This window comes from Amblyomma mixtum, chromosome 6 (assembly GCF_055824585.1).
Source record: "Amblyomma mixtum isolate Tamu chromosome 6, ASM5582458v1, whole genome shotgun sequence".
Classification (NCBI taxonomy): Eukaryota; Metazoa; Arthropoda; class Arachnida; order Ixodida; family Ixodidae; genus Amblyomma; species Amblyomma mixtum.
In genome coordinates, this window is record NC_143017.1 from 68,837,372 (window position 1) to 68,864,488 (window position 27,117).

Here is a 27,117-nt window from a genome sequence, read left to right on the forward strand (position 1 = left end):
TTTACAGAAAAAAAAGCTTTTGTCTGTTCTGTCAGGAACAATCTCTTGCTGAGTGTGCACTCAAAGCGTGCATCACTTTTAATGAAAAAGTGTACATATAGTGTGAGGTCGTTCACACCAATAATTTGCCAAAAGCATTTTTCAAGTCTTTGACTAGTTTTAACTCGTACATCAGCACAAAAAAGTAAAAGCCTTCTATTTATGTACAAAAACAATGCTTCAGGCATCTAGTGATCCTCAAACCCTGGCATTGGAAATGTCACTGCAAATGCTTCAACATCTTTTCGGAGCTCTTGCATTTTCTGTCGGGTTGCCTCATCCTTTGCGATGAATTCCTTGAAGTCTTTGACTGTCTTTCCTGTAAAGAAAAATGAGATTCTGAGCACACAAAAGTTAAAATACTGATTGAGTGTAGGGTTCAGAGATGACGAAAGTAAATAAAATTGTGGGGTTTAACACCCTGAAGAGAAACGTGGGCAATGCGGGACATCGTAGTGGAGGGCTCCAGATTAATATGGACCACCTGGGCGTCTTTTAACATGTGCTTGCATTGCACAGTACAGAGTCGTTTTTGCATTTCGCCTCCATTTAAATGTAGCCATGGTAGCTGGTACCGCACCCACGACCTTGGCATCAGCAGCCGAAGCCACTGATCCACCGCGGTGGGTAGAGATGACACAAGGGAATGATGGGCAAACAGCTATTAAATTTGGTCAAAATGTTTAGGGGAATCCCCCAAGGTGGAGTAGATTTGTAATAAGGGAGTAATTACTCATTGGCATCCACCCGAGCGCAGCCATACGGCTACAAAGGAAAGTTATACAGCTTTCTCAGAAACTTCGCAGTTAAAGAAAAATTCGTCCTGGTCCGGGGTTCGAACCCAGGACCACCGCTTCACCGGAGCAGTCGCTCTATCAATTGAGCTAACCAAGACGGCAAGCTTATGGTAGGGCGAGAGCGAATCGATCAATAACTCGAAGTGGGAACTGTGTTGGTCAAAATGTTTAGGGGAATCCCCCAAGGCGGAGTAGATTTGTAATAAGGGAGTAATTACTCATTGGCATCCACCTGAGCGCAGCCATACATCTACAAAGGAAAGCTATACAGCTTTCTCAGAAACTTCGCAGTTAAAGAAAAATTTTGACCAACACAGTTCCCACTTCGAGTTATTGATCAATTCGCTCTCGCCCTACCATAAGCTTGCCGTCCTGGTTAGCTCAGTTGGTAGAGCGACTGCTCCGGTGAAGCGGTGGTCCTGGGTTCGAACCCCGGACCAGGACGAATTTTTCTTTAACTGCGAAGTTTCTGAGAAAGCTGTATAGCTTTTCTTTGTAGTCGTATGGCTGCGCTCGGGTGGATGCCAATGAGTAATTACTCTCTTATAACTATTAAATTTACTGCATCAAAATATTTTTGGCCTGGGTCTTTATATTTTATTACTGCATTTAAACTCTCTGTAAGCATGTTTTAAGCTACAGCACTGACACCTGATACACAACACACGTGAACGTCAAAAAAGAAAAATGCAGTAACCATAAGAATGCCTTTGCGTAAGTCAAAACAAGCTGTTTTCTCTTGGATATGGTGAAAACAACCGGAAATTATTAAAAACATAGATGCATACAGACCATTTTCGAGTATGTGACTACTGCATGCGTACCTCTTCACACTTATCTATAGAATGATCAGCTAGTTATGTTTGATCTTGTTGCTTAAAATAGTGTTGTTGAATAAAAAGGGGCTTCATTGACATATTCTTAATTTTTGCATTTTCCAGATAACTGCATTTAACTTGTATGATCCTAGTGTAAAATTACATTCTTGCTTGATGTATCGTAATTCTTAGCTGAACGTAAACCTTACTCGAAAAAAAAACACTGGCCTTGTTTTTTCCGTAATCTTTGGTTTCTGAGAAACTCTGATAAGCCCCTGCTAACAGCTAACATTAGACATACATTACTATAGGACAGAAACCAACATCAATGCTCTAGAGAAAATTCAGCATGAAGCTGTACAGTTTGTATTTTCTAAATACCATGGCACTGATTCACTCTAAATCTGATGCATCAGCATAACATGAAGACTACAAATTGGTTGCACAACTTAGAGTGATATTTCTCTTCTTGCTAAATAATAACACGCTGTAAATGTCTCCTGATCTTTCATGTTGCACCACTGGTGTCCCAGCCAACAACGAATAGGCACACAGAATTCGCTAGCACCATTCTTAGCAAGAACAAACATCTTCAAAATTTTCTTTCTTTCCTTCTGCCATAACCGATTCTCGGGCCAGTTACCACCATCATCCCTTACTAGCACTAATGCTTTAGAATAGGCTCTTCATTGAGTTGCTGGTTTAGTCCATGTTTTGCTTTGTACATTTTTGAACGTTCTCTATGATTCCCCTCAGCCAGGGTCCTTTGCCAGGCCTGCAGTATGTTCCTAACATATTATAAATTCTGAAGCATTCCTGCATCTTGTACTGCATTTTGGATCAGGCAACAATTTAAATGTAGTTTAAAGGAAATACATGAACAAAAAAAGCTGTATTCAATGAATGAATGGGCCTTATGCAGTACACACATGTGAGCCTTTCACTGGCACAGTTCGGATACATAGGTGAGCCCATAGCTCGCTGCAAAAATCTCAAAAGTGTCAGCATGACGAATTGCACAAACTACTCGATGTGAACTATTTTTCATAATACACACAGCGCAATCAAGAATTTTCATTCCTTGTGCCAAGGGGCTTTATTGCAAACCACAAAGGGAACAGCGCAAACTTCACAATGACACAGTGTCTCGTCTTCTCTTTCTCTGTCGTCGTGAAGTTTGCACCATTTCCCTTTGTGATGAACAACTAGCTCGAGATGTGTCATTCAGGCCTTATTGTGTTCTGCTGTCCGATGGAAAAGCTAACACCAGAAAAACTCACTCTTATGCAAACGATTAGCTTCCTTGAGATAGGTAAAAAGATGAACACAAGGCGAGAGGATGACGACACAACACAGAAGAGCGCCAACTAGCCCAGCACCAAGTTTTACTAAACGATTAGCTGCACAAGCACAACAAAAACAGCAAGAATGCCATGACTGACCATCTTTCAATCCGCTGCAGTGATTGCAGTTGCCTATCGTGATAGCCAGCAGAAAGGTCATGTTATAAGAAAAACTGTTGAAGCCGTTAAGTGATTTGTATAATTAAAATTAATGTAGTCTCATTAAAATGAACTGAAGACTCATGTGTGCCAAAATACACTTTAACATCACGTATAAGCGACCCATGGTTCACCCACGATATCAAGAAATCCATAAACAGGAAGAAAAGAGCGTACAAGAAAGCGAGTCGGTCAAATGTTCCTGAAGACTGGAACAATTACAAGGAAATCTCGAAACAAACCGAAAGAACAGTTATTGACGCAAAACACAAATATTTCAATTGCACTCTGCCCAATCCTTTAAAAACAGACCTGAAAAAGTTTTGAATGTAGTAAATCCCAAACAAAATCAGTCGGTACCATCCATGTTAGGTACAGATGGCAACGTGTTATCACCAGTCGAGTGTGCCGAGCAATTTAATGCATACTTCGCTGGGGTGTTCACAGATGAGCATCCTATTAATTCCGTAACGCCGCCGCCGCAGAGTATCCCGTTTCACTTTCCTTCTATTATCATCACCGCACACGGCGTAAAATGCGCCATTGACCGTTTGCCGTTCAAGACCAGTCCAGGGCCCGATGGCATCAGTGCCAAACTTTTAAAACTAAGCAGTCATTTCTCAGCACAGATACATTCACTAATATTCCAACAATCATTCGATTCTGGAGGTGTACCAGAAGACTGGAAAACAGCTCATGTTCTGCCAATACTTAAATCTGGTGATAACACTGTCTTCAGTAACTACCGACCTATCTCGCTAACATCTGTTAGTTGTAAACTTCTCGAACATATTCTATACACTCACATTATGGCCCATCTCAATCGAAATAATTTGCTTGCAAACAACCAGCATGGTTTTCGCCCAAAGCTTTTATGCCAAACAAAGCTTTACGAGTTGGTAACGGACCTTCATAATTCATTGCACCTTTCTCATTATGTAGATGGTATATTTATTGATTTTTCAAAAGCCTTCCACCGGGTACCTCATAAACGACTAACACTGAAAATACGCAGCATCGAACTCGACGGCAATACAACTCGATGGCTTGAACAATTTCTAACAAATCGTTCTCAAGCGGTTAAATTAAATGATAATATTTCCAGCCTAGCCCTTGTCAAGTCTGGCGTCCCTCAAGGCTCAGTAATAGGACCGCTTTTATTTTTAATATATATCAATGATATAGCACTAAATATCAATTCGACAGTTCGCCTTTTTGCCGACGACTGTGTAATTTACAGAGACATATCTAGTCCTAACGACGTCATAGCTTTACAATCTGACCTTAACAAACTAACAGAGTGGTGCGGCAAATGGCAGATGCAAATAAATAGAGAAAAGACTAAACATTTGAAATTCACTTCTGTTTCAAAATCGCAACCAAACACTTACCTAATAAATGACAGCATAGTAGACTCGGTTTCATCGGTTAAATACCTCGGCATTCTGCTAAATTCTAGCTTAACATGGACATACCACATCGAAAATATTACATCTAAAGCACAAAGAAAACTTGGCTTTCTAAAGCGGCGCTTATATCTAGCCCACAGGGACACCAGGCTTCAAGCGTGCAATTCTCTTGTTCGCCCTTCACTGGAATATATGCGTCAATCATTTGGCATCCCTACCCTCTCCAATATACTTGAAGCCGTTCAGAATAAAGCTGCGCGATTCATCTTATCATCGTACTCGAGATTTCAAAGCGTTTCATCTTTGAAGCAAGAGCTCAACATGCCGCCCCTCGCAATGCGCAGAAAATTTGCCAGATTATCTTTTTTTCATACTTTCTTTCACAGCAGTACATCATTTGCCCGGTGGCGCATCTTACCGCCACCTCATACTTCACGTCGCACTGATCATATCTACAAAGTTAACCCCATCTTCGCTCGTACGGAAAAGTACAAGAATTCGCCTTTAACCTTGCCACTAAAAGAATGGAATGAGTTGCCCTCCAGTATCGCTACCATAACCCAGTTTTCCTTATTTCAGTCAGAATTGTTAACATATCTGGAATCCCAGAGCGTTCAGTAACCAGATTTGCTTTTATATCACTTACTTGCAAACTAGTATGTTTTCTTTCTTTGTTATTTGTGCATTTTTTTGTAACAGTTTTTACGTTGTTATGTTCTTTCTCAACATGATGTATTAACCACCTAAAGTGCTTTTTTGCCTTTGAAAATTGTGCTCTGATGTGTCCCCCCCCCCTATGTAATGCCCCCAGTGGGCCCTTAGGGTATTTGAATAAATAAATAAATGAATAAACAGTTCTTAAATCTACACTGCTCTTTGGAGGTTTCCTGGCTCTTGTGTTTTCTGAGCTCTTGTGCTTTTCTCTTTTTTTGTGTGCGTGGTGTTGTTAAAAACTTGTCACTCAGGTTTCAATGTAACTTTGGAGATTAAAGTAAGGCAACTGTTCTGCAAGAGAAAGTCTTCCTTTTGTGCTGAGGATGTCTTAATCTGATCTACTTCCTTAAAAACAAAGTCTTCAGCTTATTAGGAAACTTCGTAGCAGTTGCGGGATTTAATTCTCAGGATTGACACCACCTCTGTGCTAGCTATTTTGTTAACTGCAAAGCTAAAAAGTGGTAGGGCAATAGTGAAGACTAGCACCTCCGAGCAATAAAAAATTGTAAAAGCCAAATACATTACGGATTTAGGAAATCATTCCACAATCTTTCACAGCTTTTAAATAGTTTATAATTATAATAATAACAGCCTGCTTGCTCACTGGCCTTATTGGTGGATTATCTGCTTATTTTAAGTTGGATTTTACCAGAACTAACAGTCCACTTCCCTGGGGAAACCAGTTTGGTTGCTTAGACAGTACACGGCAGAAATATTTTTTTTGCATCAATGCTTGACACACTTCCTGTTTTACAAACTTAACGTGAAAAATGGTATACTTTAAACATTTTTTTTTTGCCGTCAGGAGTACAGTTTGGTTAAAGAAGTGACACCTGCATTTGACAACTAAGTGGCTTGCATAATATGCGCAGAACACAAATAGGACTATACACATACACACTGATAGCAACAAAGTACCGAGAGAGTTTGGAAAAAAATGGTTAGGTTACCTGCTTTTGGCTTAGCTTCAAGGGCAATGTGCACGGCTCTGTCAATGAACTCTATGACTTTGTGGAAGTCTTTCTCCTTGAAGTTCCTCGATGTCAGAGCAGGTGCGCCTGAAACAATTTGCTCATCAGTTTTAGCAGTTTTACGCATCAAGATCTAAGCTGTGCGCTTTAGTGTTTTGAGCAGTATGTGTGAAAGCACATGAGTTTGATAGTTGTGGAAATAAGTGATGAATTCGTTTCAGAGTGATAAGGAGAGGCCTTAGCTGTTTCTTTACTGCTTAGCATCACCTTGGTTTCTGCTATAATCTTCAACTATCTTTTCTGTTTGCCCAGAAACTAACTGCAGTACAGCTGCAACGGAAAAAGATTAGCACAAGTGACTCATGACCGGAGCGGAAAAATTGCGAGACGCGGCGCTATTGTTGCCGTATGCGCAGATAGCGAGAGTGCGCGGCACATTCCACTTTCCAAAGGGGGGGTGGCCGACAGAAAGCAGCCCATCCGAAAGCAGCCACTGCCATACATTATAAGAGGATTCTGGTGTGGGCTAGTTGGTTCATGCTTAATAAACAGATTCACAACAGCGCTACGGAACAAGGACAGAAGGAACACGAAGGACACGAAGAAGGACAGCGCCCGTCCTGTGTTTTTCGTGTTCCTTCTGTCCTTGTTCCGTAGCGCTGTTGTGAATCCGCCATACATTACTTTTGACAGTGCATCCCCAGCACATTTTTAAAGGAAAACGGTGATAAAGATCACGTTCGTCGCCACGCCAGCGCAAAAAAAAAAATAAAGAAATAAAACGAGATTATGTGCTTAGCCACCTTAGCACATGGTTTGGCTGATAAGACATCTACAGGCGTTCGTTTAAGATGTTGCATTCCTGATGGGCGAATGTCTAGGTGGGTTGCTTTCTGCCGGCCACCCCCGCTTTAGGAAATGAAATGTTCCTGGCACTCTCGCTATCGGTGTACTCGGCCACAATAGCGCCGCGTGTCGCGATTTTTTCGCTCCGGTCATGATTCACTTGTGTCATTCTTTTTCCGTTGCAGCTGTACATGAGAAAATCGTATGGACCACTGCAAGGCTCTGCTACTGCTTTTGTAAGTCACATGGCTGGTAAAATTGAGAGAAAAAAAGCAAAAGCTAGTGCAAGCATGGAAGGAAAGCAGTGAAACCCTCTCCTTCATTCTGAGATGCTGTCCGGAGTGGCACAGCTACCTCTATCTGGCAGCGCATTGTGGCATGAGCCTGCATGACATAGGCCTAGCTGGAAGCTGCCACACAACTGTAAGACACTGCGTCATGCTCTTTGCTGTATGGTCATCATCTCCACTCTCTAAACTCTCGTGCGCTGTACTACAGTTTCGTTTCTGTAACGGCAACAATTAAATAATTGCTAAACTGAAGCTGCACTGATAGAGCACCGAGAAACGTTCAGCAGGGCCTCAGTTTCAGGGCTGGACGCACCTAGGCGGACGCCACCAGGCACAAGGGCAGACTTGTCTCCAGGGCAGGTGTTCTTGTTGGCGGTGATGTTGCACTCGTTCATGACCGACTCTAGCCGGGCACCGTCTAGTCCTCTGGGCCGTAGATCCAAAAGCAGCAGGTGGTTGTCTGTGCCACCTACGAAGCGATTAAAACAAACGGGAAAGTTTTTCACTGCGTATGAACAGTAGTAGACAAGTATCTTATAGCGAAAATCTTTCCCAGCCCAAATGGTTTATGGAACAATTTCCAGATGGTTCCAGTTGGAACCAACTGGGTTTCAGTTGGTTCCAACTGGAACCAACTGGAAATTGTTCCATAAACCAGTTGAGCTGGGAAAGATTTTCACCTGGAAGACAAAGTCATATGAAAGAACTTGTGCTACTAGCACCACCTCTGCTATGTGTACACCAAATTTGCAAGATGCTGGCATGCATGATGAAGATGGAGATGTATGTTGTTTCCTGAACTGTAAAGCGGAAGACAGGGCTAGTTGGTTTGCATTAATTAAGGAGCAGCACACCAGAAAAAAACATAGACAGAAAGAAGGGACAAGCGCTTGTCCCTTCTTCCTGTGTGTTTTTTTTCTGCTGTGCTGCTCCTTAATTCCTGACCTGGCTAAAACAGGCTCCTAACAGATATTAACAATGGGTTTTCAAATGCTGTTGTGCTCTATGTTAGCCCCCCGCCAGTGCTTTTCCACTCACAAGTCTCCATCGAACACATTAGTAAATTGCAGATTAGGTTCCTGAATGTCAATCTTTGAACAGTTTGCGATGGAGAACCTGGCACAAACATCCTGTTTGTGCAGTTACACATTTGCCAGTGCTGCAAAAATATGCACTATAGGCTTAACGCAAAAGTGCTACCACGCTTTGGCATCCAAAAGCAACCAACACAGAGTGTGCAACCAGCATACTGAATGGCTGTGTTAACCATGAAAGCCTGAGCTGTGCTGTGGTACAATTTTAAAACCTCCCATCGTTGCTGATATTATTATTATAATCATTCAATTTAAAAACATGAATATAGACATAGGAATGGAAAAGATTGGTTTTGGTTTTAATTTGGTTTTACGGGGTTCAATGTCCCACAGAGACTCGGGCTATGAGTGATGCCGTAGTGGAGGGCTGTGGTTAACTTCGACCCCTTGAGGTTCCTTAACGTGCAAAGACATAGCACAGTTCACAAGCCTCTACCATTTCGCCTACATCAAAAGGTGACTGCCACAGATGGGATCGAACCCGCGTCTTTTGGGTCAACAGCCAAGCACCCTAACCACTGAGCCACCGTGGTTGGCCAGGAATGGAAAAGACAAAAGGAAGAGGCTGGCAACTACCACTTCAAAGGCCATGATGCCTGCCAACTCCAGGATGGAGAGGGTTGAGAAAAGGTAAAGAAAGAGATAAGTGAAACTCTCGAGCCGCCGCGGTGGCTCAGTGGTTATGGTGCTCGGCTGCTGACCCGAAAGATGCGGGTTCGATCCCGGCCGCGGCGGTTGAATTTCTTTGGAGGAGAAATTCTAGAGGCCCGTGTACTGTGCGATGTCAGTGCACGTAAAAGAACCCCAGGTGGTCGAAATTTCCGGAGCCCTCCACTACGGCATCTCTCATAGCCTTAGTCGCTTTGGGACGTTAAACCCCATAAACCAAACCAAACCGAAACTCTCAGTCAGAGCATTCTAAACATAAAAAAAAGCAAAATAGAATGCACAGAACCAACACTGAAGGGAGGCAGAACTTAAGAAATGTCAAAACAGATGGAAATGAAAAAACCATAGCAACACAAAGCGAACTCAAAACGGCAACAGAACAAAACAAAGCACAAGAACCAACATGACTGAAGCACCATCATCAGCCTAATTACGCCCACTGCAAGACAAAGGCCTCTCCCATATCTCCAATTAACATGCTGAACTAAAAAAAAACAATTCCAGATTCCTGCTTTTCCAGATTAAATTTGTTCTTCCCTGTGAATTCCACAACACTGAATGCAACATGGTACCCAACAGTAACAGCACATGACACTTGTAGCCCCTGCCTGCCTTGCCACCGCTTTCTCTGAACATAATGGATTCACACACAGTGGCTGCTACATGGTGGCGAGCTTTGCACAAGGTCTAAAGGCCCCTGCCACCATACTGTGTGCTTTCTGTGGGAGGTGTGATGATGCTATATGTAACAAGATGTGTCAACAGATGGCACCGCATGCGTTAGCGATGAAACAGAGTTAGCGCAACACACCACGAGTATCTTCCCAGTACTACAGTTGCCCACTCGTCCTCACAATCTGCTTCCACGGCAGACGCTTTTGTGCCTGTACATATTGCCACGTACGTATCATTGTAGAGTCCGCTCGTTTGCGCTCAAGGCCGCAGGAAAGGGTTGTTATCATTTTTGTTCGTGACGCGAGAAGCAACTGGACTAATCTCGATTGATCACAACCATGAAGAGCTGCATCTACGTTTTTCCAGATTACTGTAGATGATCTTGACCTGTTATCTCGAAGTTTCCTTGCCGCCTTTAAATTGAGCGATGCCGCAAGTGGCGGGCATTCGTAGTTCGACGACTGACGAGCACATTTGTTACTTACGCTGCCGCCGAGTGATTCAGTTCTTTTGCGGATGCAAGTCAGCCCAAACAAAGAGCTTCGTTTGCAAGTCTTGAATCTGCCTTGCTGACCGCTGGACTGCCGTGACTACAACGTGACTGACAATAGGATGCACACATGTGCAGCTGATATTGTCCTTGTTGGCATAGAAACATTGCTGGCAGAAGACATGCCACACAGTGGATTATCACTTCTGCGCTGTTTATCACTCTTTCGCAAAGATAGACTTGCTTCAAGTGGAGCAGCCACCATGATCGCAGTAAGAAGCAACTATCTGCCATCCCTGTTTTCTTTTGACATGTTTCTGGTTTAGTGGTATCACTTACGTCACTGCTGTTTGTGTCATCCACCAGGCAGACAGTTGTCAGTTCAAGTTTGTCGATTCTTTTCATTGGGGCCATTGAGTGCAGCTTTAACAGATCCCCTCATTACACTGTTACTTTAGAAGGAAATCTTAACTACCCCACTATGGTCTGGCGTATTCCATTTGTTGATTCCAAGAAAAGCCAGTCTCATTGCTACAATTTCAGCAGTACTCTTGGCCTGTTCAATCTGACCCGGCTGTTGCATGAGTCATATCTGATCTTTTCAAATTAACCTAAAAAGGTTCACATAAAAACAGCCACTAAAAAAGTTTATCTTGAACTATACCAGAGTGAACCAGGATAAAATGTGCCAAAATGATGGAGGACATCGCACCCACATTCCAACATAACTTCGACAGTTGCAGCACAAACAAAAACTGGTTAATGTTTCATAACAAACTTAAGGAAATTGAAGTTGGTATAACAAAACTCCAGATTGAAATGAGCTGATGCTCCCTGGCTCATGACAGACATCAAGAAGCATCTGAATAGAAAGAAAAGGGCATATAGAAAGCTACTTAAAAATAAGCACGGTTTTAGGTACTGGCATTCATGCCAAACCCACTTACTGTATAAGCTCGTGAAAGGGCCACACATTTAAAAAAGTTCGGGTGTGAATTCTGAAGGTGCAGCCCATACACGAATTAAAAAAAAGTACTACATATAACCGGAATTTTTTCTCAATCACCTAGCTCAAAACAGCTTGTGCAGCCCTTATACGAGATTGTATGGAATTTGAATTAGTAATAGATCTTCATCTTACCATTCACAATGCCTTGTGCACTAATATAATTTTTGCTGACTACCCTAAAGCCTTTGGTCATGTACTATCGCGCTCAATATGAGTTGCAACGTGCGGTCAATGACCGGGGCTCGTTCCGTGGTGTGCCTCCTCCAAACAGTCGCTCGGAATTCTGGGAGAAACTGCTGTTCCAGGAAACAACAGCACCCCCACTCAGGAAAAAGTTTCTCCCAGAATTCCGAGCGACTGTTTGGAGGAGGCACACCACGGAACGAGCCCCGGTCGATGACCGTGCGTTGCAACTCATATTGAGCGCGATAGTACACCACAAGCACCTTGTCAGACAAATATAAACTTGCAACCCGATTACAATAATACACAGTGGATAGAAGAATTTTTTGCTAATAGGCAACAATCTGTATCTGTGAATAACCTAATATCTAAAACTGAACATGTTAAATCAGGAAGGTGGGTGTGTCGTGAACTTTCATCCAGCAACGTGCGCAGTGATTGCAGTGAAGTTTAGACGCTGGAGCACTTGTTACTACACTGGGCCACTTTTACTCAGCCGCGTCTAGAGATGATGCTTGTGGTCTACAGGGCACTGGGATATCATCCCGCACAATCTTACAGCGCTCTTAAAGGGACACTGAGGAGAAATTGAAGTTGGCTTGTATCGACAGAATACCAGCTCCTGATTACAAAAACGCCACTCATACTGACAACAAAGTTCTTGTAACGTAGAAAAGAGCAAGAACCAAAATACAGGTATCGCCGCCACAGGCCAAACTCGCAAGTACAAGCGTGCTGACGTCATAGGACAAAACAGTGTTGCTAGAACTAATGGCTCTAGCAACACCAGGAGCCGAGAAGCCACAAATCCCTGAGGCGCAGCCAATGCATGCGCAAATGTTCTTGACTTTTCCAGATGGCGCCACGTGCCCGGCAGCTACGCGCGCTCCTGAAGCATCGGGACCAATCAGCGCCTGTTTTCCGGCGGTAGGCGGGCTCCCGGTATTCCGCTAGCGGTAACAAGGTACACAGTATGCTAAAGGTGTCTATTTGTGAGAACTTCGTTGACGACTTCGAGAACGAGATCCATCGTAACGCTGGCAAAACGCCAGTGCAAACGTAATCGAAGCGACTGTAGCGACGGCCGCAATAGCCGATAGATGCCTTCAACGTGCGGCCGGCGGTAGCTTTCTTTTCGGCTGTTGCTGGGCCGCACTATGCTAGCCACCATAGCCGCACTGCTGGCTGCCAGAAATCACGGAGTCTGCGGTACGTCATGCGCACGTCATGTTTCACGTCACTTAGTCCTGTGTCGTCATAGGAGAATCCCAAGTTTGAATCAGAGCGGCGGGAAAAACTTTTTCAACTTCGAATCCAAGTTTCTTAGAAATAAATGCATCTTTCGCTGCCGGCCAAGTGGCAACAAAGCCATGAAATGCCGAACTATCGGATTTTACTATAAAAAAAATATTAATAGTGCTCTCCTCAGTGTCCCTTTAAGGCCGTGTGGCAAGGTGTGCACTCGCAACTGAACAATGGTGAGCCTCTGTGCATACATCCAGGAGGCAGGCTTGACGTCCCATTTTCACCTCACCAGGTAGCCACGCAATGACAAAAGGACTCTCCCTGTGTGCTACTTTTGGACAGGATATGAGACGTGTGCGAAAATACTAAGTGTGTGTGTGCGTGCATGCACGTGTGTGTTCCGAACTGTGCCTTCTTGGACACTCATGCACGAGCAGCATTTTTACTTTTTGTTGTGTTTGTGCGTATATGTAGATAGCGTACACATCTCTACCCCAGTTCTTTCTCACCATCATTCCTATCTGTGTGTTTCCCCTATCTCGGCTGCAGCTTGGCTGTTTAAGATAGTAGCAGCAATTGTCACGGCCGGCAACATGTTTTCCTTTCGTTTTTGTTTTATTAATAAACCACCATTCCTTAAATCAGCAGTACCTCAAGGATCTGTTTTGGGCCTGTCCTGTTTTTAATTTATATCAATGATATTGCGACAAATACTGACTTATCAATACAACTTTTTGCAGACAATAGGGGATATTCAAAATTCTGGTTGGTTGGTTTTTGGGGTTTAACGTCCCAAAGCGACTAAGGCTATGAGAGACACCGTAGTGGAGGGCTCCGGAAATTTCGACCACCTGGGGTTCTTTAACATGCACTGACATCGCACAGTACACGGGCCTCTAGAATTTCTCCTCCAAAGAAATTCCAGCCGCCGCGGCCGGGATCGAACCCGCGTCTTTTGGGTCAGCAGCCGAGCACCATAACCACTGAGCCACCACGGCGGCTATTCAAAATTCTGCTAGTGCGCTTTGCCGCGTAACAATGTTGCCTAAGATAAGATGGCTGACCATGCGTTTCCAGCAGAAACAAAGCAAGAAGGACTGGTTTTTTGTTTCATTCTTCCAAAACAAGTTTCTTACATTCTATCCACATCCTTCACGCCTGCTTTAGCCCTCACAGGTTTTTATACAGAAGTTGGCCATCTTGTCTTTGGCAACATAGTTATGGGGAAGCGCACTTGTGGAATTTTGAACATCCCCTATTGTATTATTTAGAGAGAGAAAGCTAACCTTAACAATGTTGGTACCTTGCAAACAATCTAGATAGGTTAAGTACTTGGTGCAGTGCTCAACAGATGGAAATAAACACCAATAAAGCTAAACAGATGACTTTCTCGATAATCTGAAATACAACATCAAGCCACTACATTATAAATAGTAAGCGTTACTAATAAGCTCACATCAATGTTCAAGTATTTCGGCACTGTTCTAACTCCAGACGTAACATGGCATAGTCATATAGAATATAGCACCAACAAAGTGCTTTAAAAATTAGGCCTTCTTAAATATTGTCTATCTCTTGCCAACCCCTCTGATACCAAATTACATGCCTACAAATCTCTTATTTGGGCATTATTTGAATATTGCTCAGTAGTATGAAATCCCCATTAAGGTAATCTGTTCAACTGCATAGATTAGTACAAAATAAGGCAGTACTTGTTATCCTATGGTCGTACTCTCCCCACTCGAGGGTTTCCGCACTATAACAGGCTCTTGGACCTTAATATACGATGAAAATTCTTTAGCGTAACATTTTTCCACTCCTTTTGCTACAGCAAGTCATCCTTTGCGTCCCGGCATCATACATCACTTATACTCTCGTACAGGTTATGCACATAAAATTCAACCAGGTTTCGCTCACACAAACAAATACGAAAATTCCCCATTATTTTTGTCAATAAGAGAACGGAATGCTTACATGTTAGCATTGCAACTATTACCAAATCATTACCTTTCCAATCATCGTTCCAAACGTTTCTTGAAGAAGACGCGGCATTACAGCTTGTTTGAACTTATTGCCTTTTAGCATGTGGTATTCCTTTCAATGTTTTCTGTTTCTGAATATTATATCCCATTTTGTTTTATTATACATTAGCACTAATGCCCAACATGTACAATACAGCATAATCAAAGTGGCAATTCAATAATGCAGTTTTGTGTTCTTTCTTTCGTTTTTCTGGCATCCACTTTGTTATGATGAGTAGCCTTGTGCATACATGTAAACATTCTTTTTTCTTTTCAGGAAACTGTGCTATCTGCTCACCACCCCCTACGAAATGCCGGGCCACGGTGGCTCAGTGGTTACGGCGCTTGGCTGCTGACCTGAAAGACGCGGGTTCGATCCCGACCGCGGTGGCTGAATTTCTTGAAGGCGAAATTCTAGAGGCCCGTGTGCTGTGCGATGTCAGTGCACGTTAAAGAACCCCAGGTGGTCGAAATTTCCGGAGCCCTTCACTACGGCGTCTCTCATAGCCTCAGTCGCTTTGGGACGTTAAACCCCAATAAACCAAACCAACCCTATGAAATGCCTAACCAAACCCTTAGGGTACTTAAATGAATGAATAAATAAATAAATATAGCCACAGCCACGTACTGCAGAACAAAATAAATGCAGTTAATCTACAGTTAAAACAATTTAGGTGACTAGCAAGCCCTAGGTATATAGTAAAGCACTGTGCTTGAGTGTATGGCAACTTTATCAAGTGCTAAAGCTAGCCACACCACTTGCTTCACTTTTATCTTACACTCATATGTTCTTGGTGTGCTGAATGGAATGTTTCGGGAAGTCTTCTTCCTGTCATGTGTGAGTGTACAAAAAAAATGGCTGAGGCTTAACTTTGTTAATCCTGGTCAGATGCGAAGCATATTGATGGCTAGGCTTGTTAATACATGGCTTTCCTTGGTTGCATACTTGGTCATTTTAATACAACCACTAGAAGCCTTCGTCGTGGGGGAAGACAACGGCATGGCTACAGCGGAACGCCGACTAACCCCGAGACGCGCGTTGGGTGGGCGCCTGGATTGCCACGGAAGCCGCGTCCGCCTGCCCGGTGGAGCGAGCGTTTCACCTACACCGAGTGTGAACGCGCGTTCGAAATGCGCGAGAATGCCGCTCGAGGACATTCCGGTGTCTGTGCGATGGCATCGTTCTCCCTCTCCCAGCGCGTGACGTCATGTGTCACGTGGTATGTCACGTGGTGTGTCGTCACTGTACCACGTGGTCTGCACGGCGTGCAAACACAGCGACGGCGCGAGGTGGACCCTCATCTTCCTCTGTCGTGACGTCATGTGTCACGTGGTGTGCACGGCGCGTAACCACGGCGAAGGGCTGTAGTGTACCTCTAGTAATATGCTTCGCATAAAAACAACGGAAGATTTGCTACACACCATAGTGAGCACTTCCAACCACAATTGCCATTCAATTTCCACTCACTACAATCACTGGCAGCTTTGGTGGCAATGGTGGTGAAATAAACTCTTAGTAAAAGTGGCATGCTGGACTTAGATACAATGTCTTGTGTATCGAAAACTCCCAGGTATGAAAAACATATATAAGAAAACAACAAATATGTGTCCTGTTTCTTTCATACTGTTCAAGTGGCTGTAATGCCACTTGTGCAGTGCAGTCTGTAGCAACACCTTTTGTGGATACATGCAGATTACCAGCCAGAAAGTAGGAATAGGTTAAAAATGCCATAAACAGCATCAAGAATTAAACAGGTCTTCCACATCATTCTTTTTAGTTGAAATTATCAACTGAATTTAAAAGCACATAAAATATAGTGAATAATCACATCTGGCAGACATGTCTATGCAAAAAAACTTTGAGATCACTGTAGCGACCCGTACTGGAGCAATGCGAAAGCGAAATGTCCACATACTATTTCGACATCTGTGGCTGTTCTGACGTCCATGTACTACATCGACGTTTAAGTGTATGTTTTTGCGTTTTTTTGCATTTAATTAATTAACTAATTCGCCTCATCAACCAAATTTTCCCACGGCAACATTTCATCTTATACTATCTGTCACAATCACACTTTCACACATTTATCTCCAGAGAACAACGTCATCGTGTAGACAAACTCTGCAAACACGGTTTGCGGACACTTTTTGCTGACGTGACAGAGCCACATAAGGCTCTCACATTAATAACCCAGAAGCAAAAAAGAAAGAGAGGTGGTGCTACTATATACACAGGATAAAGGGAATTGAGACAGGGACAGGACGGTGGCATGCAGCAAATGCTCACCATGGCAGCAGCATCAATATGTAGCAGCAACAACAGTAATGAAAGCAAGAACAGAACTACCATGCAGTCAGTGCATTACGCTTCCCTGCAATACAACCAAACGAACCTTGTAACAAAGTTTCTGCGGGAACATCTGCCACCCAACTCCTGCGTCCCTCTTAATTTCAAAATATGACAGCTGGTATTTTAAATTTTATGGAATTTAGAACACTGCCTTGACTTCCCGAGCTTTTTTTACACTCCGTTAAGAATGGTTAGCAAGCAAACCTGTTGCAGCTTGCAATGATGGTTGCCCCAGTTATTGGCACTGACAGTCTGTGCAATGCCTGCGCGATGACTGGACCACAACACAATACTTTCTTTGCACCAGTTAACAATGCACGTCATACTACTGCTTACCTGATACAACAGTGTAACCCCTCTCCGTCAGTGCTGTCACCATTGCTTTGGCATTCTTGAGCACCTGTTCTTGGTACTGTCGAAATTCTGGTGTAGTAGCCTGGAAATGACAAATCACGTTTTCCTCAAATGCACAAGGCATTCATTTATGCAAATGCTCAGCAAGGGCATTACTACCTGAAGAGTTATTTTCCATTGCAACTTGCTTCAATGCAGTTATGTGCTTGTCATAAAATCTTTTTACTGAAACTGCTAGCCTGTGAGTACTCTGTTTTTGTACAAAGAAGAAATTTAAATAAACTCTGTTTCTTAAAGACTATGTGTAGTAATGCAAAGTGTCTTCAGTTAATTCTCTATCCAGATTTGTTTGGCAGTTTTACATTTATTAATATACCTTACTGTAGTGTGAAATTGCTCTTAGTAGATGGTAGTAGATGAATGTGACAGTACCAGGACTATACTGGTGGGAAAGCCATTATGCTAGCAAGCATTCAAAGCACAACTGCACACCTCAATAGTGTTTGGTTAAATAAGCTTTCAAAAAATCCGCCACTAACAGTCCTTTGAGGAACCGTGGAGCATATCCTAATCCAGTGTAAGGCCCTCCCCGGCTATGAATAGATAGTCAGAGATCTGGCATGCTTTCAGGTACACAAACAGACGAACGATAGCTTATTAGTTTATTTTTTCTTGGTTTTTTGGTTTTATGGGGTTTAACGTCCCAAAGCGACTAAGGCTATGAGAGACGCCGTAGTGGAGGGCTCCGGAAATTTCGACCACCTGGGGTTCTTTAACGTGCACTGACATCGCACAGCACACGGGCCTCTAGAATTTCTCCTCCAAAGAAATTCAACCGCCGCGGCCGGGATCGAACCCGTGTCTTTCGGGTCAGCAGCCGAGCACCATAACCGCTGAGCCACCGCGGCGGCCTTATTATTAGTTTATTTGTAGCAATCAGAGACACACTAGAGGAGGTCAGGCAACTGATAAAAAGAACAAAGAAATAGGACCAAATAGACAAGCTGAATGAGAAAGTAGCCATCCCTTGGCAAGCGGACAAACATCGCTGCCCTATCACCAACTACATCTTGGCCTGACAGTGCTAACAGAATGGCAGTATGCGAGTAAATCAATGTAATAATCCAAAGAGAAAACTACAGCCAGCCACCAGATGATGCCATCTGAAATAAAGCCCCAGAACAGTACCTGTTTTAGGGCAACAGCTACAGATGCAATGGCATGATTGTGGGGTCCCCCTTGCAGAGCTGGGAACACGGCAAAGTTGACTTTTTGCTCCAGGTCGTACATGATTTCTTTCCCTTTCTTGTCCACTTCTTTCACCCCCTTTCGGTAGAAAACGAGGCCAGCTCTGAAAAACAAGTGTGAGAATGTGAGGCAAAAACATTTACTGTAGTACTCCGCTTCTTTTCGATGCTCCCTGCAAATACTATCTTGTGGTAGCAATTCTTGCTGAGATGAGATGTTTTGAAATTAATAATCTTGCAGTGGGACCTTCACCATATCTACATGAATGGCTTCAGTACCCCATGATATTATCATGAGTCTGCTACAGCCCTGCGTTGGCTTGACAGGCAAGAAGAGTCTGAATTTTTTTTAAAGGAAAAATGAAGACAACTCCGTCCAATCACTGTTATCAATAAAAATTGATTCTCTGGCTTTCTGGGTAAGCTAATGCTTGTCCAGGAGCAAAAGACGCATTTATTGATAAGAAAACTGAATTTAAAAATCTTCCCACCGGTTGATTCAAACTCGTGAAGTCCTTACCGAAAAGGACAGGTTGCTACAGTTTTCAAGTGAACAGCAGTGTAGTGTAGCCTTTGAGATCCGTGCCAGGGAATAGGTGCCAACACAAGCATTTTACTTGCAAAATCAGATGATGATAGCGACACCTGTATTTTGTTTTTCAATCCTTTATGGCTCACAACAGCTTCGTTTTTGGTGAGAGTGGTTTCTTTCAGATTATTACGAGGTACTCTATCAATATAGGCTAGCTTTTAATTGTCCTCGGTGTCCCTTTAAATGCTCAGTATTCATAGGACCAATGCTTGGCCATGGTACAGCCTTGATATAGGTGCACACTTCATCGAGAAGTCAAAAAAAAGGTATTGCTTTTTCTGTAACTTCTGGAAACTGAACTTCTGGCTGTGACTACCATAGGAAGAGGACGGGAAAGATGCACTACTAGTCCGCGCTTTCAACATTCCAGGCAAGTTCTTGTGCAGTGCACACTCGGTGCCAAGGCAGAGCAGGTGTAAAATACTTCTTTCGTGATCTTAGTACCCACCCCGAAGTTTTTCCGACAGATGCAGCTCTCAAACACACAAAGAACGGTGAGCATGTATAAATGCCTTTTGGGAAATACCAAAGAGAGCCAGCTTTGTAAAATTTGAGAGCGCAGGCTCTTGGATGCAGCACTGGTTAATTTACAAGTGACTGCTCAGGCTAAAGAGGTACTCCATTTTGTTTTCCATGATAACAAGAGGCACGTAATAAAGGGACCGACCATTGGCCAAAATGTGTCATGAGATAAAGATTGTGTCTCAAATTATAAGAGCTGAGCACTGCAATATCAAACAAACTAGGATTTATAATTTGCATTTGGCACTGAAAGCCGCATAAAAAGCCATCTTGGGATGAAACCCAACATTACCAGTATAAGCCCCCACGTGACTACATCTCGGTAAAATATCACTTATTTGTTCTAAGTGCGCAGTGTTTTTTTTCTCTAAGAAATGTTTGTCATGTTTTATTATAGTTTACACTCTCTCCAGTGTGCCTTCCGCTGAAAAGCAACACTTCCTTCGCATCATCGACCAAGCACTTTTAGCTTTTGTAACTAGATGGCACCAGTGTTTTGAATTTCTTGGATGGACCAGCAGGCACAGTCTACTAAAACTTTCACCGACGAGGCGCAAATCACTGTGCCGCAACAGCTTTGTGCGTGGAAAGTGAAATGGACGCTACTCTATATACTAAAAATATCCTATTGCTGTCTGGCAGGTGAGATTTTTATTAGTTTTTGATGCAGCATTTTTGCTGATGAGCAATCGTCATCGCGCTCGCTGATCATAGTTTCCAGCATCGGGATACATAAAAATGTGCGCATACACTTAAAACTTCTTGCTAAAAATTTCCTAGAGAGTTTCTGACGATAAAACCACTGCGAAATACAGCACCTCGTACAGCAAGCTTTCGGTTCGGTTGAAAAAAATTGGGTCCTTAAAATTCCATGTTCCCTACCTTCAAGTTATAGGACACAAACAAACTTGACCCAATGTAATACCTCTGAGAAAGGCGTGGCTCCCACTATGAGAAGCAACTAGGTCTCCAACTTACCTCGAACCCCGAAGAGTTTTGTGCGTGGTGGTGGTGACCAGATCAGCATAGTCGAAAGGTGATGGAATAACCTTTGCAGCCACAAGTCCACTGATGTGAGCCATGTCAGCCATCAAGATGGCCTTCACATCATTGCAGACCTGGATTTGACACAGTACTATATTTATCCACCATTACAGCAATCGCTCATATTCAGAGAAGGTACTAGAATGTCCGGTTAAGAGTGGATACTTGGGCGAGTTGGTAATGCATGACATAAGAGTGCAGCACAAAAAAAACATGCAGGATGAAGAACTGAGACACACACACACAACAGGCAGGAACTTCCAACTAATTTGGTTTGGTTTGGTTTATGGGGTTTAACGTCCCAAAGCGACTAAGGCTATGAGAGACGCCGTAGTGGAGGGCTCCGGAAATTTCGACCACCTGGGGTTCTTTAACGTGCACTGACGTCGCACAGTACACGGGCCTCCAGAATTTCTCCTCCAAAGAAATTCTAGCCGCCGCGGCCGGGATCGAACCCGCGTCTTTCGGGTCAGCAGCCGAGCACCATAACCGCTGAGCCACCGCGGCGGCTCCAACTAATTTGTTTCCACGACTACCATGGTGAACGTGACACGTAGGGACCATCAGACGCATGAGACAAGAGCATCCGAAAGAGACACGGGCAAAAGACCACCAGTGAATGCCAGATATCATCAGTAATCACCGATTTATGGTACGTAAGAAGGCCAATAGACAGTATGCCAACACATTTTTTCGTGCGAAACAGTTAGCAGTGTTGCGAGTTAGCTGATCTTTGCTTCTGGCCATTATCAAGCATTTATCAAGAAATGGCATGCAACCACAGGCTTTGCTGTGCAAAGCCAAATTAGTTCCCTGTATGTTCAGCTAACTTGTGAAATTGTGCAAGTTGTACAGACCATTGCTTTGCAAGAAAAATATGTCAGCACGCCATCTATCTTCCTATCAAGAAGAGAACTGGCTTTTATTACGTGCCATAAATCGGCGATTCCTTTGATTTCCTGCTTTTATCGGTGCCTTTGACCTCATCTTTTTCTTTGGTTCTTCCTGGCACATGCGCCTGATAGCCCTTACATGTTGCATTTGCCATGGTTTTCGTGGAAATAAATCAGTTGGAAATTAGCACCTGCAGTGTGTGTCTAAATTGTTAGTCCTTTGTCTTTCTTGTGCTACACTCTTAAGTCAATGTCAGTTTATTTTTATAAGCAGCACATTTACCCACCTCCCTGAACTTTTTGTAGTCAAGTAACCTGGAGTAAGCACTAGTTCCAGCAATGATCAGTTTTGGCCGGAACAGCCGAGCCATATCATGAAGCTTCTCATAATCGATGAGCCCAGTGTCTTTCTAGAGGATAAAACAAAGCAGGTAGAACACAATCAGACGTTGCGAAAAAAGGGCACAGTGCACAGAAGAAAGATAAATTTACACGATACTCCAGGCAGAAGCATAATCAAACAATCATACACAAAAATAAAGTGCTCACATTCAACTTGTAGCCCATGGATTCAAAGTAGATAGATGTAGCCGATATCCTCTTTTGATCTGTCATGTAACCATGAGTAAGGCTGAAGGAAGCAATAAAAAAATTAGTGGAGTGTCAGTTACTGCAATACTTTCTTTTTCTTTATAAAATAAACCACAAACACATGCACAAGGACAATTGCTTGCTTTAGTTAAAACGGAGCTCTATTAGGGGCACAAATTCAGAGAAAGCACTTACTGTCCGCCATCAGGCAAGTCGAGCCCCATAATCCTGTCGTGGGGGTTCAACACAGAGGTGTAGGCAGCAAAGTTTGCAGGTGACCCAGAGTATGGCTGGACATTAACACCCCATTTGTCAGGATCTAAACTAAACGCCTCCAGAGCCCTTTTTTGGCAGAGAAGTTCAATCTTGTCCACAACTTCTGTGCCACCATAATACCTGCAAGTAGAAATCGGTATCGCTGTGCAAGTCTTGTTCCACCAGTGAGCATTTGTCAAAGGATTACGGATATAATTTTCAAACATTTAGTTCAGCATGAGATGACATGAATTCATCTCCTATACCAAGGCTTGTCATTTAAGTCATTAATGATATAATAAAGGGATATCTGTCATTTCACGCATGACAAGGCATGGCATTAAATATACTTTCTTCAGGTCACTTGAAATTAACAAAGCTTCATGCACTGTCAGTTTTAGAGACTTAAGTATCATGAAATGCCCAACATGCTGTAATGTGAACGAAAGAATTCTCTTCCAATTTGTGTTCAAGAACTAATCGAATTGCACTAAACAAATGTGCTAGACCTCGAAAAATCAGTCTCCATAATGAACATACCTCACACCAGGATATCCCTCCGAGTATTTGTTGTTTAGACATGACCCAAGTGCTTCTAGGACAGATCGACTAGCAAAGTTCTGGAATCAAATGTGTTGCAGAGAGGTTATCACATAAAAATACTTGTATGCCAAAGCATCAATAAGACTCCTATACAGAAATTGGAAGTTTCGTCTTTTCTTATCAGTTTTTTTTCTTTTCTATTCACGAAAACGCACCTACGATACCACTGCTACGAGCTGTACAGTTTATATTGCACCATTAATTTATATAACAAAGTAAGAAAATGTAGTTGTCTGGCATCTACTATGATGTTTGTGTTCTCAGCTGACACACTACCTCACTCTTAGCTATGAGAAAACTTCAAATTTGAAGGTTCCGGAAAAAAAAGAAAACTTTAGAGACAAAGTTTAGATAGATAACTTTTGCAACGATAGCTACTGTTGCCAAGAGTACCATGATGGCATTTCACTGTAGCTAGAGACAAGTTGTGATGCTCCTTTATGACTTATAGGCGAGTGAAAAGATGAAGGTATGCAAAAACGAGTTGGCCTTCAAAGACTGGAAATTAAGGCAAAGGGCAAGAATTTTCTTTCCTGGTCCTAAGAAACATACTTCAGAGGCAATGAGCTCCAAGCCAGAGACTTGACGTCGTTTCTCTTCCTTAACCAGCTCCCACATTTCTGGGTCTTCGTTTTCCAGTGTCTCGTGACCAACTGCTGAGTGGCATAGCCTTTGCAGTGAAGCCACTGCTCCTCGTGTAACATTTTTCTGAAACAGGCAAGAAGAAAACTTGGGCTTAATGGGACTCAATGAAAACAAGTGAACAGTTTCAATGGCCTATGAGCATGGGTTATGAGAGTTAGTTGGTTTGTAGGCTTCCATGTCCCACACCTGCCCATTGGCTGGGACTTGTGGAGGACTCGGGAATAATCTTTACAACCTGGAGATTTTTAAAGTGAATTCATAGACAATACACGAGCATTTTCCACATCTCGATGGGGATAAAATGGCGAAAAGAATTAAATCCTGCGATCTGGGCTCAATAAACGCCTGCTCTATTTCCATGCGTCGCATAGCTTGTTTTGCACTGGTACGTTTCATTTCCTTGTCACAGTGCGGCATCACATATGGGGAGCTTTGGATTAAATAACAATGCAAGCTGCTAGCATAGCTCATGAAGGCTCCATAAAGCACTCTCTCATAAAGCAAAAGAGACCAAAAATTTATTGGACCATTTCCTATGGTATTGGTCAAATGTCAAGGCAGAGTAGATCTGTAATAAGAGTAATTACTCATTAGTATTCATACAAGGCAGACTTATATTGCTTATGGCGATCTTGCCACTTGATTAAGCATGCTTGACAACTTGCAGCCACAACATTGTTGGCATTCTGAAAGAAAGCTCATGCACACACATCAGTTTAGGAGATATACAATTATGCAGTATTTATTAAAACTACAGGGCACAGTTTCATGGCTTGGAAGATGGCAGCCACCAAATATGAGACTGGATAGATTTTCCTGGTATGCTGTAATTTAGGCTACCAAGCTGTCCATCCACTATAGTGTAAGTCCTCAGAGATGAACGTCTGTTCAGAATCACCAGCACAATGGCATTATCTGGTCTAAGGAATGCTACGGTGTCCAGTCGTCGCGTAGCTTCCGATTCAATCCGTTTTGAACCACGTGGCACAAACTTGCTGAAGTGCGCCAAGGCATAGTACATTGGCTGCAGATAGAATTCCTTAGATGTCAAGTTGACTATGATGGGAGCATCAACATAATTGTGTGCCCAGTTTGGGCCACCCATCGTGTCCAAAGCAAGGTTCCAGTCAATCCAGCCTGTTGTCCAGTGGCGCATGTCCTGAATGATGTCGAGGGCATAACTTTCTGCACGTTTCCAGCTGCCGAGCATCACTCTGTTCTTCGATAGCGATGACGCTCCTTCGCACGCTTCTGTTGCCAAAAGAAATTTGCTGGGATGCCTCTCGTGGGTTTGAGTGAGCACTTGAGGGCCCCTTACGTGGTTCCAATACCAGTGGAAAGCAATACCAGACACATATTTCGCAGCGTCAGGATCAGCAAGGACGACGTTAGCCCAGTACGGAAGAAAAGCTCGCTGGTCATCCAAAATTAGCAGCTTCAGCTTGTCGGGTCCATAACCAGCAGTTTCAAAAGCAGGGCCGAGGTCAAACTTAATGAAGTCCCGTTGGCTAGCAGCCGTGAAGCCCATCGTTTGGAAAGGATAGAATGGAACATAGCCAGATGTTGGTTCATTCTGAGCAGTGACCCCCCAGAAGCTGATATTGTGGTCTTTGTAAGCATCTAAAAATTTGACCAAGTAGTGTGCCCATGCCTTGTAGTACGGGCCATTTGGCTTCCCTCGAAGTGTTCCTCTGCCACTCATGTCACTGTTCGTCTTCATCCAAGCTGGAGCACTCCATGGACTCGCAATCAGCCACAGGGGATCTGTCTTGTTCATCTCATGGGCCCTCTTAATCAAGGGAATTTTCAAAGAGACGTCTTCATTACTGATGCTGAAATTTGAAAGCTCGAAGTCGTCGGGGCTGTCCGCGTAGGAGTAGACACGCATCGAGAAGTCACAACTTGCGATTGGCACACGTCCCATGTTGTAATTCAGGCCGTCTTCAGAATAGTACGACTCGAGGAGCTTGGTGCGGAGCGGCTCCTTTAAACGAAAAATGTTGCTGCCGGCGGCGTCGGTGAAAGATCCGCCGAAACCCATTATTTCCTGGTAAGTCATGTTCGGCATAATGCGGATGACGGTGTGAGACTGCGGCAAGGCCGAGAAGTTTAGTTCGACATGCTCGAAATCTATAGTCGTGGCAAGGAAGCGAGATCCGTCCTTACTGCTCTCGTAAACGCCGGCGACACCACTTTCCTGCTTCGCCACACGTCCCAGGAGATCGCACTGCTCCGCACTGCAAACACACACGGTGCTGTCTCTTCCGAAGTTCCTGTGGATGCAGGCGTTCCAAACCACGCCGTGAAAAGCGATGAGAAACGCGGCGACCACAATAAATTTTGACATAATTAGAGATTGACTGGACCTGTCGACGCTGTAGCAGCCTGCTGAACTGCCCTAGGGGTGTCATCCGTTTTGGGGGGACGTGACCCGGCGACCTCGTAACCGACCTAATTTTAACAAATTTTGAAGCGACGGATGCGGCCTCCTTGGAAGACAACCGCCTTCAGACAAGATAGCACCGAAGGCCGCAAGCTAAAGTTCACAACAGAGCCTGAAGCAAGGTTTTTAATGCTCGCACAACGAAAAATAGCCATTAAGAGAACAAGAAAGTCATACGGTTTGCTCGTAATTATTTCAAGACGATCGGGATTCAGGGCAAAATCGTCTGCTATGCTGCTGTCGAGCGCGGCGACATCTGTAGCTGGATTGAAGAACCTCACATTCTAGCTGCGAAAAACGCCGAAAACTACCTAACACAGTGCGTTTATGGCCATCTACGTACCGTAAAACTGTTTCCTGAGTATAAGCATACACATGTGTAGGATATATGAGCCACATATAAGCGTATTCAACGAGTTGCACGAAAACACTCTGTTCAACAACATTGAGAAAGCCGACCGCAACACGCTGTTTACGACGCCACTATGACGACAAGCGTTTCATCAGTTGCCCTTCGTTCGGTGTGTGCGAACAGCACAGGTATCACTGAATAAACTTACTGTGACTGTAGTGCATGCCGCTGAAAGCCCGCAGGGCACCCTGCACAACAACGCAGACATGCCTGGAGCGCCTGGAGTGTGCAGCTGAATCACCTGCCGTTGCCTAGAAGTGCTCACAGAAGTGGCGTCATCTATCTGAGAGGGGTTATCAGTCAGTTGTCCTCAGACTCGGCGCGGTGCGGCTGCGAGATTGCCCCGTCTCGGCGTTATCTTTTCTTCGCGATAGCAAGAGACAAGCCCTCCGGA

The 27,117-nt window shown here is 43.6% G+C and overlaps 1 protein-coding gene and 1 pseudogene across 1 annotated transcript; both read right to left on the reverse strand.

Annotated features, from left to right (window-relative positions):
• Window positions 1-43: 43 nt before the first annotated feature.
• Window positions 44-27,117, reverse strand: LOC149339308 (serine hydroxymethyltransferase, mitochondrial-like). The gene is made up of 12 exons (XM_089548058.1): window positions 26,872-27,117; window positions 23,776-23,931; window positions 23,161-23,240; window positions 22,561-22,761; window positions 22,324-22,405; window positions 22,062-22,184; window positions 20,816-20,955; window positions 18,665-18,827; window positions 17,459-17,558; window positions 7,700-7,855; window positions 6,230-6,337; window positions 44-358 (listed from the first exon to the last, which is right to left on the reverse strand). Exons 1-12 carry the CDS (start codon window positions 26,929-26,931, stop codon window positions 228-230), a joined length of 1,500 nt encoding a protein of 499 aa, XP_089404184.1. The 5' UTR covers window positions 26,932-27,117; the 3' UTR covers window positions 44-227.
• On the reverse strand, window positions 23,958-26,734 carry LOC149339309 (lysosomal acid glucosylceramidase pseudogene; annotated as a pseudogene).

Coding starts and splice junctions, on each gene's coding strand:
- LOC149339308 (XM_089548058.1), bottom strand. CDS start 26,931: ATGTCTGCGTTGTTGTGCAGGGTGCCCTGCGGGCTTTCAGCGGCATGC. Junction 22,406..22,560: donor GACTTGCCTGATGGCGGACA/GTAAGTGCTTTC, acceptor TGCTTCCTTCAG/CCTTACTCATGGTTACATGA. Junction 6,338..7,699: donor GCCTGGTGGCGTCCGCCTAG/GTGCGTCCAGCC, acceptor AAATTGTTTCAG/GCGCACCTGCTCTGACATCG.